This window comes from Triturus cristatus, chromosome 1_2 (genome assembly GCF_964204655.1).
Source record: "Triturus cristatus chromosome 1_2, aTriCri1.1, whole genome shotgun sequence".
Taxonomy (NCBI): domain Eukaryota; kingdom Metazoa; phylum Chordata; class Amphibia; order Caudata; family Salamandridae; genus Triturus; species Triturus cristatus.
This window is the reverse complement of record NC_140580.1, coordinates 574,472,177-574,484,996: the sequence shown is the minus strand read 5'-3', so window position 1 is coordinate 574,484,996 and position 12,820 is coordinate 574,472,177. Positions and strand designations below refer to the sequence as shown.

At 42.3% G+C, this 12,820-nt stretch overlaps 1 protein-coding gene across 3 annotated transcripts in view; it reads left to right on the top strand.

Annotated features, from left to right (window-relative positions):
- The window catches only part of SEMA4G (semaphorin 4G), a 714,949-nt gene that overhangs the window by 247,369 nt on the left and 454,760 nt on the right, over positions 1-12,820 (top strand). For all 3 annotated transcript variants that reach the window (XM_085606513.1, XM_085606512.1, XM_085606511.1), the window contains exon 2: positions 3,039-3,289. In XM_085606513.1, the coding sequence (XP_085462639.1) occupies positions 3,163-3,289 (127 nt within the window). In that variant the 5' untranslated portion in view covers positions 3,039-3,162. The remainder of the gene's footprint in view (positions 1-3,038; positions 3,290-12,820) is intronic.

Genomic DNA, 12,820 nt, shown 5'->3' with positions numbered 1-12,820 from the left:
CTCTTAGCGCCGGGAAACCCTTTTTGGGTAGCTGTCGCGCTTTAAAAGCCCAATAAATAAATAAATGAGAGTTTTCTTTAGAATCTTTTTCAAGCATTGGTTGGAAGGGTCTCTCTTGCTGTTGTTTTCGCGGCTCGCTAGCGCCTGGACGCACTTGCAGTTTCGCTTCTCGCCGCGGGTTCAGATCTGACTGTGCTTCGGCGGCTGTAAATCTGCAGGTTCCTTTGTGGTCGGCGTCAGAGGCCGCCTCGTGACGAGAAAAGAGGCGGCCGCGGAGCAAGATCGGGGTTCGGGAGGATCCGGACCCCATGGCCCATTCACCGGTAAGGAGGGCCGCGCCAGCGCCAGGCTCACGCACTCAGCACTGACATGCTGCGGGCGGGCAACGCTCCTCCTTTCATCATTTACAATTTCCTAATTTCAAATGTGCCCAGCCCCATCGTTGCAGTTACAATAGACGACTCTTTAAACGCAAATTGTAAGTCCTGTTAAATGTCCCCATTAAAACAACGGTTTATTTCTTGCCTGGTTACACAATATTTTAAATTATCCATTTATTTAAGTGAATGAATATGTATTTAATGGGGGAAATTCTTTTGTTGAGAAATCTTTGGTTAATAGATTATTATTGAGGAATCGACATCAAAAGGACTTAAAACTCTGTAGAGCAAAAGCCACATACGCTAATGTTGTAATTGGTTAAACGCAGAGGTCTAAAACCAGCCTTTGGCATGAAAGAAAGCTTCCAGATTGTGACTCGCCTTTCATGCATGCTGCAGTTGTAAGTGTGACCACCGGACCAGGCCAATGTTTGCCTCTCAGTTACGAAACATTGTGAATGTTTCTCGCGCTTCCTGCCCGAGGTCACACGTGGTCGACGCAGTGGAGAGAATACTGTGCCGGGACACAGCCATTCACAATGCCACAGATGACCTCCTAGATAGACTGACTCACTATATCCGATGCACGTGTCCAGAGGCCCCAGGTCTTCCCACCCGCCCAAAAGTGCCCAAGATCGCGCCATTTGTCACAGCAGCCATCTTGGAAGGGTCTCCATCCAAAAGAGGCAGCCATACTGTAACTTATGGCACACCTCGGTTCGACCGCCTTCAACAGTGCTAACAGTAACAGATTTAAGCGAGATTATTAAATCTGAAGGCGCCAGTTATTACAGTAACGACCATCCCAGAACTGAGCCGTTCATGTGTGCCTAACTGCTGGTCTCTAGTCTTAAAGTTTCAAGCTTTGTTAATTATTTAGTTCAACGTTGCAGTTCCCGGAGTGACAAGTTATATGGCATAAAATAAGATTGATCGCTTTGAACTACGCTGGTTTACCAGGTGCTTGTTACATTGCCTTCAAACACGCTGCACTATGTATACATTCGGATGAAGGTTGTAGTAATTTGAGATACTCTGGGAAGTGGAGACTATTGGCTTTTTTCATTGGTTTTCTGAGCCTCCCTAATTGCACCAGAGTTCATTTGTTACAGTAGCTTCCCCTGGATCCATTCATGTATCAAGCCTTGATTTGTCTGCATTCGCTTTGGTCAGGTGGGGGCACACCTACAACCCTTTTGTAAAATGCAATTGAAAGTCTACGCAATAACGATTAGCTCGGATTTGATTGGCTAGCCTCGAATCCTGTCCCTCATTAAACATTTATGTTTTGATTGCCAAGTTTAGCATTGCAACCGTAGCTTTATGGCTTTCGTTTTAATTTTTCACATGCATCTATCTGTCAGGTCTGACGTGAGTTGACAAAAACATAAACAAAAATAATGTCATGAGCAATGCCAATAGCTCTAACTTTAACAATGCCGAGACCGTTGCATTGTAAATGCTTGTTCCTTGTCAGACATTGGTCCAAACAGAGGAAGAGAAACACGAAAAAACCGCCACAAAGAGAGAAAGCAGAGACCTGCAAGGCGAGATAAAGGGGCAGAGAGTGTCTGTAGTGGATTAAAAAGGCATGAAATGGATTCATGGCTACGCAGCCATGGTATTGAGGGCGCCGACCATTATTAGCACTGGCTGCAGACTTCTGAGCTTAGGTGTGAGCACCGGCACTTACTCTTTTACAAATTAAGATCTGCCCATGCTTCAAAGATGGAAAGGGGGCAGAAAAGCCATATGGCAAAGTACCTTCATTTGGGAGGGAATTGAAGGGGTAGACAAAGTTACTGTGTGAAAATGTTGCATTGACTGGTGGGAACTCCTAATGACAGAAAGAGAAAGTGTTGAAAACAGAGAACGCACCTTCGCATAGAAGAGTACTCGGAATACTGATATTTTAATTTCTTCGTTTTTTTAAAAACATTTATGATTTATTTTTATTTTTAATTCTGTGTTTTAACAGTTACTTTTATAGCTGATGTCGTTTGAAAGGGGTCTCAATGCTCCATCATTAGAGCTTCTCAGTCTTTAGTGTGGGCAGATTTGTTTACATCTTTTTTAGATAATGTAATTCATTCATTATCATAAAGGCTGAAGGGTACTAAAAAGAACGGAGAGGGTGGTTATAAAATGATGTGCCCAAATGTCACACAATATTATGCGCCATTAACGCCTATCATGCACAATTATTTCGTTTATTGAATTCACGTTAACAAGTTGGATAAAAACCTGCAGGGCATCTATGCTTGCATGCTTATCCAGCTGGTGTATGCACTAAGGCATGTCGCCTCCAACAATAAGCTCAAGGTAGAATTCAAATGAGTGCTGTTGTTAACACGCCCAGGTCTATTTTCCGCTTTTAATGAATTGTATTTAGCGATGCAAATGAAATTACGAACAAAGACTTTTTGGCAGAGCAACCTACAATTTACATATTGCCGGGGCTGGCTGTTGCTGGAAGAAAATGTAACAACACAACCATTTTCTCTCTGGATGTTTCAGCAGGGGTGTTCTCATTTGTTTTTGAGTGATTTTCTATTGTTTTGCTTCCTGGGATTTTATTCGAGCAGCGAAATTGGACACATTTTTTTCCTGCAATCGGTGATTTATAAAAATTCTCTTCTGTTTGGTTCTCTTTCTTAGGATGATGATGGGCGTTTGATGTGAGAGACGCTGTGGACGGTGGCCATCTTAAGTGACGTCGCAACTTGACTGGACCACAGAGGGTTTTTCATCAAGTGGTGGTGGCCGACTTTCTTGTTCCGAAATGGACATGAGGATGTGCCTGCTTCATTCTCTTTTGGTGCTGTGTACAGTTTTGACAACAGCATATTCCTCAAAAAGACCGGTTGCAGATTTGGATGTAACACCTAGAGTAACCGTGGCTTATGAGGGTAAGTGGAATCGTGGCTCATTAGGATGTCTTGGTTGTTCTTCGAGGAGACCTTTTCGAAGGGGCTCTTAGGAGCATCTTTCAGGCCTCTCTGCCACATTTCCCGAAGCACTGGGAATGTAATTAATATCACCGGGGCAGAGGAGTGCAGAAACTCTTACAAACTGGATTGCAATGTGGAGGCAGTGGTGCCCCCTGAGTTATTTCTTATCTCTAGGGCACTGTTTAGTTTTGATTGTTAATATATACAAACATCTCTTCTAAAATAACTTCTATTTTGACTGATATTCCTAGTGTTGATTTTAGGTTGAGCCTATTAGCACATGCTGTCTAGTTTCAAAATACCTAGTGTGAACGTAACAGTGGGCTTACAGCTTGCCACTGCTTTCAGGTGGTGACATAATTGTCTCTCTAATTTTATTGCATTATATTTAATGGGCTCCCTCTGACTTATTGTGTTTCTTAGTCCCCTGGAGCATATCCTTTTTGTGATCCTTTTGACTGGCTGACTTGTATCCTTCCACTGCTTAAATTTAAGGAACTACTTTTTTTTTACTCCCACTCAGCACTCCTTGTGAAGGCATGTGTTTTCTTCTTCTCTTCCTCCTGTGCTGTTTCTCTTCCTCAAATAGCCACCCGTTTGTTCTTTGTTGCTGCACATCCCTCCCAGCTTACCTGTAAAATAAAAGCAATAGTGATATTTTTGCTGGGATGTGGCTGAAGAGCATAATTTAAGGGTTAGATTTATTTTATCTCTTGCATTCCACATATTTCATACACACAAAGGCTTTTATCAAGCTGGGAGAAGAGACCTGCTGTGCTCACTTAGGTGCCGGCTGAGGCAGAAGGTGTACTTAGCATGACACTTCTCCTAGAGGCCTATAAATATCTTCCTCAGCCTATAAAGATGACTTATTGGCTCAACTTGTGAAAAGTAAATTACAGTGGCAAGCATTTCCCTTTACATTCTAACACTTCCTTAACATTTTTTAAATCAGTTCAGTTTCTTAACTTAAAAATATTTGAAAAATAAACCATGCCAGCTATAAAGATTAAAAACATTAAATTCAATTTACAGTTTTGAGATACCATAAGATATGTGTTTGCTTTTCTTCAAGTATTTTGAAATGTTTGTCTTTGCCAATGCTTGTTTTAACAAGCCTCCTGAGGAGATTTTGAATTGAAAACATTTTACTGCTTATGTTTGCAAGTTGAGACTGAAGATGGTTGTTTTAGTCATGCTGATATCTTTCAGTTGTAAAATAAAGGTATTCTTGTTGGAAGCGAAGTGCTGTTTATCAGTACCTGAATTAATGAAAACAAATCTCCGTATCACTGAGGCCTACAACCACAATAGTGCGTGCCCTTGTTGTGTAGCATGGCTGATGTGCTATGACAAGGGAGATGCACAAAAAAATAGGATAATTTGAGTTATTGATGTGTGAAAATAGTAGGGCTCATTGGACATCAAGCATATGCCAGTAACGACACTGGATTAAATTACTTTAGGGTCAATGTTTGGAGTTTAACTAAAGCAATTAGTTACTGAAAGCTAAGTTGAAAGAAGAACTACCCTAAATATTTTGGCATGCTAAAACATACTCTGTGTTCATATGTTGATAAGGGTCAGTCAAGGTGCCAATGGCGTGGTCAAGTGATCAACATGTTGAATGTTATTCTTTGAAATTGAGACACATGATAAATATGAAAGACACACACGAGAATGCCTGTCGCAGCAGTGAAAGGGCGAATGCCCTAGGTACAATTCTGTACCATCTAACTAGTGACTTTGGTCACAGAGAGCATACAAAATCAGCCGTAGCTCTTTGGGAGGCCAAAGAAAAGCAGCCAAATCTGCAACCCAGGAGTGTGCCGGAAGGCATGCGTTGTGCACCAGAAGGCTCAAAACATGGAAGAGTTGTTAATGAGGAAGTCTTCTCTTTTGTGAAGATGAAAGCAATTTATTTTCTCACAACTGGTTAAAATGTTCCTCTTATTGTGTCCAATGAGCGAACAGTGATTCAAACCCTATTTTCCCCAGGCTCATCTTTTTCCCAGTGGGTAGGTCTGAGATGAGGATGATCTCCTCCGTGGTCTTCATGTATTTCTTTAGCTCCTAAAAGGTCTGAAAGCCACTTTCAAATGTCTTTAGTGCAAGGATTGTCCTTCTCTGCAACTTTGCCCCATAGTTGTTTTAAAGTTTAAGTGCAACGCACTGTCGCAGGAAGGACCCACACAGGACGTATCGTGCTTTCAACTGATTTTAAAATGAGGGGTCACAACCTCCCTTTTTAAAATTAAAGCTATGTAGTTTTTAAAAATCAAATCTATAAAAGCATCTTTTAGAGTCACATCAAACATTTTTTGAAATCAGTTGTTTCTCATCCACGCAAAACATTACGAATAAGAATTTCTTTTTTTTAAACCATATTTTGAATACCAAACGTTATAGCTGTCTGATATGTTGCTTAAATGTAATTTGGAAGCACTAAAAAGGCGAGCTTCTCAGAATGTCACATGGAAATGGTCTTGCATGTAGGGCTCATAACCAGAAAGTCATTTAATGTCATTGAGGAGTTCAGTTGATAATAAATGGCGAGGCTGAAGGTTCAGTGTTTTATAAAAGTCACCATAACTATCAGAGGCTTTATTCAAGCGTATCAAGTGTTACTGCTATGCATATATCACGTTTTTAGGTTTTACAGCTGGAGGGAATTCATCAGTTAGCGCTGGTAGGCCTTCGAGTAGCCATGCGCTTTATAAGTGCCCTTTTCATTTCATTTACAGTGATTGTCATTTGTGTGAATTATGGATAGAATTGACACTTATTATATAATGCCTGTGAATTATGAGGGACAAAGCAATATAATAGATATAGAGATAAATATGGAGAGAGAACAAAGACGGCAAGAGTAATAGAGAAAGGGAAAATGTGTGCAAGCTAAAGAGTGACTGAGAGAGACTGAACGAGGTAGAGAAAGAGAAAGTTATGGAACTTGTTTGTTTCACAACTTATATTATTGAGATGAAATGAAATGCCAGCATTTGTAGAGCGCACAGCTACCTCCGGAGAGGTGTCCCGGCACTGGGGGCCGTCGGAAAGATTAAGCGAGCTATTGCCCATGAGTCACAAAGTGCTGGACTAACCTGCCGCCGGCACCGGGGATCGAACCGTGAGTCCCTATGTTCCGGAGTCAGCCGCCCTGGCCACTGCACCACACCTTAAAGAATTTTAGATGGGTAATTGTAAATAACAGGGTTTTACTTTATTCAGCAGCCAATTCCCCTGGGACCCCATGTCACTTCCAGAAAGGGCAGGATATTCAATAGTGGGGGACAGTTTGCAGGGGTGTTTTACTCACTGGCACTCGGGGATGGCCTTAGGAATGAGCAGCAGCTGATAAAAGAGCACCCCTCCACGTCTGTACACTGGTGGTTCTGCCCGGCTAGAAGTCCCATCCATAAAGACAAACCTTTGCGACTGGGAAACCTAGTACATGGCTGTTGAACGATGGCAGAAACTTCCCTAATGTTGCACAGCGTTCTTTAACCACTTTAAAAAAAAAATGTATAAGCATTAATGAATTCACACTTCGCAAAACCAACAATCATTTATTTAAAAAAATATAAATTCCAAGACACTTTTTCTTCGCTACTTTGCACAGCACTATCCACGCCCTAAGGAGCAGGTACCCACTCCCCGAGGATGAGAGGCTGGCTCCACCTGCCTGGATCTGAAACCCAGAGCCCTAGGTTACCTGCAGACGCCCAGTGTGGGTGCTCACCCCAAGTGCTACTTTACCTGCTAAGGGGACATTTATTCTGCTTTTGATTCTCGAGTCAGGACTTTAAATCATTTTTAGAAGACTTGGAAAAGTAGTGTGAAACAGTGAGGTTCAGTAAAAGCGTGGTTGCATTTCTCACCAGTGCAGCTATGCACATTAAAATATAGCATTTTGTTTTTCCTTAAATATTCATAACTAGCCATTTATTTTTAAATGTGGTCAATCCACGTAAACCTCTTAGTCACGTTCTTATTGCAGCACCTTTACCTCTCCTATGATTGATTTCAGAAGCATGCACCTGAATTGAGTCCCTGGCACTGGGCATTCTTTACCATTCACAAGACCATGCTCAGTGAGTGTTAAATTTGGACTCTCTGTTTAATACAAGAACAGTACGGGCAATTACCCAAGATGACATAGCATCAAGCACACTACAGGGACAGCAAATGAGCATCTGCTTGCTTTATCTGATTAGCTTCCTAGCAATTTTCTATGTTGCTTTAGGTGTCTCTTTTATGCACGTGCGAGATTCACATTTTCTTTGTAGTTTAAGGAAAAAAATTTGGTGACCTAGTGTGCGTTGAAAATATGTTTCTTGTAGGTTTTCCACGTCCAGGGCATCCACACAAAAAGAAATATGGATCTTCCTGTACATCAACTTTAATCTTAATATTCCCCGTGCACGATTTTCAGAGGTCAGTCGTAAATTTGTACCCATAGTGTTAACCCTCTCACGAGTAGAGATTCATGACTTCTGGAGATCTGCACAGCTTCCCATAAGTAGACCAGGAACATTGCGAGAGCCACAGGAATCATGGCTTACTCCTACCTTTCATCGCAGTAACTTTACCTGCACTTCAGGGATGGGAAGAGCCTTCCAAAATGTTTGTGAATACCCACAGAGTTCACATATTGTGTTTGTTGCAGTAATTTGGAATGGTGACAAATTGTGCCTGAGATTTACCACTATGCCATGGTAACAACGGCAGGTCTGCATCTGCAGATGTTGGCAATAAGTGCACCAATGAAAGCTTTGGTGATAATTGAAATTGGGTTCATCATTCACTCACTGGGATCTCAGTCAAAAGCTCAGATAACTTCATAATAGCCAGCAAGTTGCAAATTGATGACTGTTGGTTTCTTGTCTCAACCACACAGAACTGAATTTCATTGTAAGCAATGGCCCTTCACCCCCCATACAAAGTACTACCCTTTCCCCATATTTACCCCTGGTGATGATTAGTTAACCAGTTGCTCATTGTAGGAAGTCCGAACATACTTGCCTATGCAGTAATCCTGATCATTCACATGCCTTGGTTTTCTAAAGGGCGCGTCAATACATTGGAGCAGCCAGCGCACAATGATGCGGTGAAAGGACATAAACATTTCTGAGACTTTTTTAAGTGTGCAGGGAGTGATCATGTGAATCGCTGCCAAAGTGTCTGGTTTGAGAAATAGTGACTTCTCACAAACTGCTCACCAGAGGAAATCCCTTGTCGAAAGAGATACAAGTAATCAAATGTTGCAATCCATTTGCAATTAGAACCGTTGATTAGGACTGTTGATTACATCTCCCTGGCAGGGTATGGCTTGCATATGTAATTGTTATCACAAGGTCTGTTTTGCCTCTCGCTTCGCTCCAGTAAGGATTCTCATTAATGTTCCCAGCAGGTGTACAGAGTACGCGATTGCCTCTCAGTGTCCACATTTGTCTTTGCTGTTTTCTATAGTGATTCTTTTCAATGCTCAGAATATTTATTTATTTAAAGAGTTTTATTTATTGCTGGCAATACCCGATGATATCATAGTGCTTTACAAACCCTGTCAAAGGCAGTGTTGGATAATATAAGTTACAGAATAAAGTCTTGTTAAAGTCAAACCAAAGCATTTTCTGGAAAGGAACAAACAATAATGTAAGGCTTGGGATTCAAGTTGTGTGCTAGGCTTTAGAGCCCGAGGGGTTAATGTGCTGATTGAGGAGAAGATATTTTAATTGTCTTTTGCAGTTCATGCAGGAGAGGTTTATCCTGATATGTACTGGTAGAGTTCTAGATTTTAGCAGCATTGCCCGAGAAAGAGCGTGTTAGGGTTTTTTGTTTGTGTTTTTTGGGCTGGATGAGAAACCGAGTGTTTAATTTTTCATCTGTCTTTCCTTTGTGGACACAAGGTAGGCAGGTTTTTCTGTGTGAAGGACTTTGTGGTTGAGACAGGCAGTTTTGATGTAGCAACGGGCTTCAATCAGGAGCCACTTTAGATTTTTCAGGTCGGAGGAGATGTGACCATCCTTGCTGCTGCATTTAGTTTGGCTCTGAAGGGAGCCAGGTGAGATTTTGCGATTCCAGTGGGGGTAGTGATCTCTTAGTCCAGTCTTGATAGAACCATAGCTTGCATGGTGGTTTTTAGATGATTCGCTGGGAGGAAGGGCTTGATTTTATGTAGGAGTTTTAGGTTGTGAAATGCACACTTCGCTGTAATCTTTGTTTGGGTTCATGCTCAGACTTGGGTCCAGGGTGATCCCCAGGGATTTGACGGAATCAGCCAGAGTCAATTTGCAGTTAAAAGCGTCCGTGGTATTTATCCACTCCTGGACTTGGGTGGTCTGTCCATTGTTTGATAGGAGGAGGATTTCCATCTTGTCTTGGTTGAGTTTCAGGTGGTTATGTGATAGCCAGTTTTAGGATTTTATGAGAGTAGTATTTAGCCATCTTAAGTCCTCTAGTGAGGATATTTCTAAGCAGAGCTGGGTGTCGTCTGCATAAAGGTGGGATGGGATGTTAGCTTGTTTGAGAATGATGGTGAAGGTTCCATGCAAATATTGAGTGTAGGTGAGAGTACAGAGCCTTTGGGGACACTCAGATAGTGTAGGTGAGAGCACAGAGCCTTGGGGGACACTCAAGGAGGTATCAGAGGTTGAGTTGTTTACTTTTATTTGTTGTGAGCAGTTATGTAGCTATGAGATGAACCATTTCAAAACCAAGCCGTCTGCTCTTATCTGTTTATGGAGGGTTCCAAAAGCAGCTTGTGGTTGACTGTGTCAAAGGCCGCTGATAAGTGTAGGAGGATGAGTAGGCAGCATCTGTCAGCATCCATCGATTTGTGTATGGCATCTGCTATATTCGTATAGCTGATTCTGTGCTGCATCCATTCCTGAAACCAGATTGGAATGAGTCAAGAAGTTTGTTGGAGTCAATGTGTTGGTTGAGTTGACATTTCTAAAGAATTGTTGCCAAGAAGGGAATGTTGGAGATGGGCCTAAAGCTGTAGGGGTCAGCACCTAGTTATTGTAGCATGGGGTGACTTGACCCAGTTTGAGGTAGTCAGGCATATCTCCCGTTGCTCAGGGAGCTGTTTATTGTCTTAGTCCAGAGAGGGGTTAGTGCGTGGTAAAGACTTTTCGCCAAGGAGGCTGGGAAATGCTCTGCTAGGTGGGAGGAGGACTTGGATTTTGCAATCATCTTTGAGTTGTCTCCTTCGTGAGTGAGTTGAATGTCTTCTAGCTCCTGGGAATTCTGGATGATCCTGAGATTTGATTGCATCCTGCTGGCTCAGAGAGTTCGGAGGGAGCAAAGGGGGAGAGATTTCAGTGGTTGGGTACGTGTGGTGGTCTAGGGAGAGCTCGATCTTTGTGATTTTATCGTTGAAGAATTTTGAGAATTTGTGTACAGCATTTTTTGGAGTTGTGAGGACTCTTTTCTGCTTGTTTAGAGGTTTGTTGTTTAATGACGTTGAAAAGTTCTTTAGGCATTTTCTTTGCTTTATCTAGCGCTCTGCAGAAGAGTGTGTTGTTTTCCTTCACAATGTTGTTTTTGCGTTTCCTCTCTGAGCTGTAGAAGATGGGTTATGGACGGTTTAGTTGTCTGAAGTCTTTCTGCAGCAGTAAGTTGCCTTTCTTTCAGAGTTGAGGTCTTTGTTGAACCAGGACCTCAAGGGGGTATTTCAGATTTTTTTTTTTTTAGTTTCAGAGGAGCAATTTGGTCTAGAATGGCTGTCATCATTGAGTTATAGTGAATTGTAAGTTCATCTGTTGAGAGGCTATCTGTTGGAGGGGGAGTATTGACAACATTCTTTTTTCCAGATCAGCTAGGGGATTCTGATTTATGTTACGAGACCATTGGATAGTTTTCAGAGTGGGAACTGGGGGTATTTCCACTTGGTTGATTTTAAACAGAATGATGTGGTGATCCGACCAGTCAACTTGAAGGATGTTATCTATACTTACCACATCGTTGTGGGCGTCAAGGGTTGCGCCACTGTTATGCATTTGACCTTTGCAATGTTGGATAAGTTCTTTATTGAGTAAGAGTTCATTTAACAATTGGATAGGTGTGCCTGGCTCATCATTCTAATGTAGATTGAAGCCACTTAAAATATGTTTTTGTCGCTGTTTAGTAAGCAGTGCTTTATCAATTCCGATAGGTATTCACCCAAGGAGAGCGCATTGCCTGGAGGGTGGTAGATGAGGTGACATTTCGTAGTTTGTTATTCATCGTTATGTCCAAGGAGAGATATTTAAAGTGGAGTGGGTGAAGGTGTCTGTTCCTGCCATGTGGATGTTGTTCTTGTGGATAATGGCTATGCCACCACTGCGGCGGTCCTCCCTGTATTTCTTGATGATGGAGGAACCAGGAGGGGCTTGTAGGTCAATGATTGGATATGAGGAGTCATTTAGCCATGTTTCAGCGATGAACGCAATGCCAATGTATTGGTTTAGAATGGTTTCTGTCAGTTCGTTGCATGCTTGCTTGATGATCTGCAGTTTATTAGCATGCGGTTAATATTTCTGCTGCAGTTGAGTTTATGAGAGGGGGCAGGGGGATATTGATTTGGTGTGTATTGGTCCAGCAATTCTTGGAGGGTTGGGATCTCGCCTTGATTCCAGTGATCACTTGCAGTGGGGTTGTCCAGGGTTGAGGTCAGATCATATATTTTGGCTCAATCCATTGCTTCATTCAGAAACATTTCAGGGCTCAATCTTTTTGACCTGTAAGCTTGGATGTTGAGAGGAATTGTTAGCCAGCTATAAGGCTGGAACTTAGACATGTACGTGGGGGTTGTCTTAAGTTGCAGAATGAGCGGAGGTGTGGAAATTGGGCCAACTCCGGGTAGGTTTTAAATACCATTAGGATATTGATGCCCTGAGTTACTTTATATAGTTAATTTTCCACATGAGTTAAAAGCTCATTTATTTTTACCGTGGACGTAGGGTGAGTGAGGATCTGTTGAGGTGAAATTTGTCTCATATGTGGCATTCTAGATTAGAGGGGTATAAGGTCAGTGAGAGAAGTCAGGTCATCATGTGTTTCTACCCTGGTTTGGTCGGGACTTCAGTAAGAGTTAAGTGGGTACCATTCTACTTTTGCATTCATCGAGTCGGATGGGACTAGAGGTAATTTGGAAATGCCGGGTCTAGGCTCGTCTAGGTTGGCGTTCCACATGGCGAGGGAGGGAGAGGTGGAGGGTAATATCTAGGTATGGTTGTTAAGGGTATTGATGGGTTGAGGTTTACAGTTGGTGATGTTGCTAGGAACTGGTCTGGCTTCTATTTTCGGTTTGGTTAGGTGGTCAATAGTGTTGAGGTGAGGAGATGTGATGCACTGGGGAAGGATTGATGGTGCTGTCTGTTGGGGGAGGTCGTGTGGGTGGAAGGTGTTGAGGATGAGATGAAAGAGTTAAAATGACCAGTGCCTCTCATGAGCTTTTCAACCTTTATAGACTGTGGTGGACGTTGGGTCGAGGAGGGAAGGTTG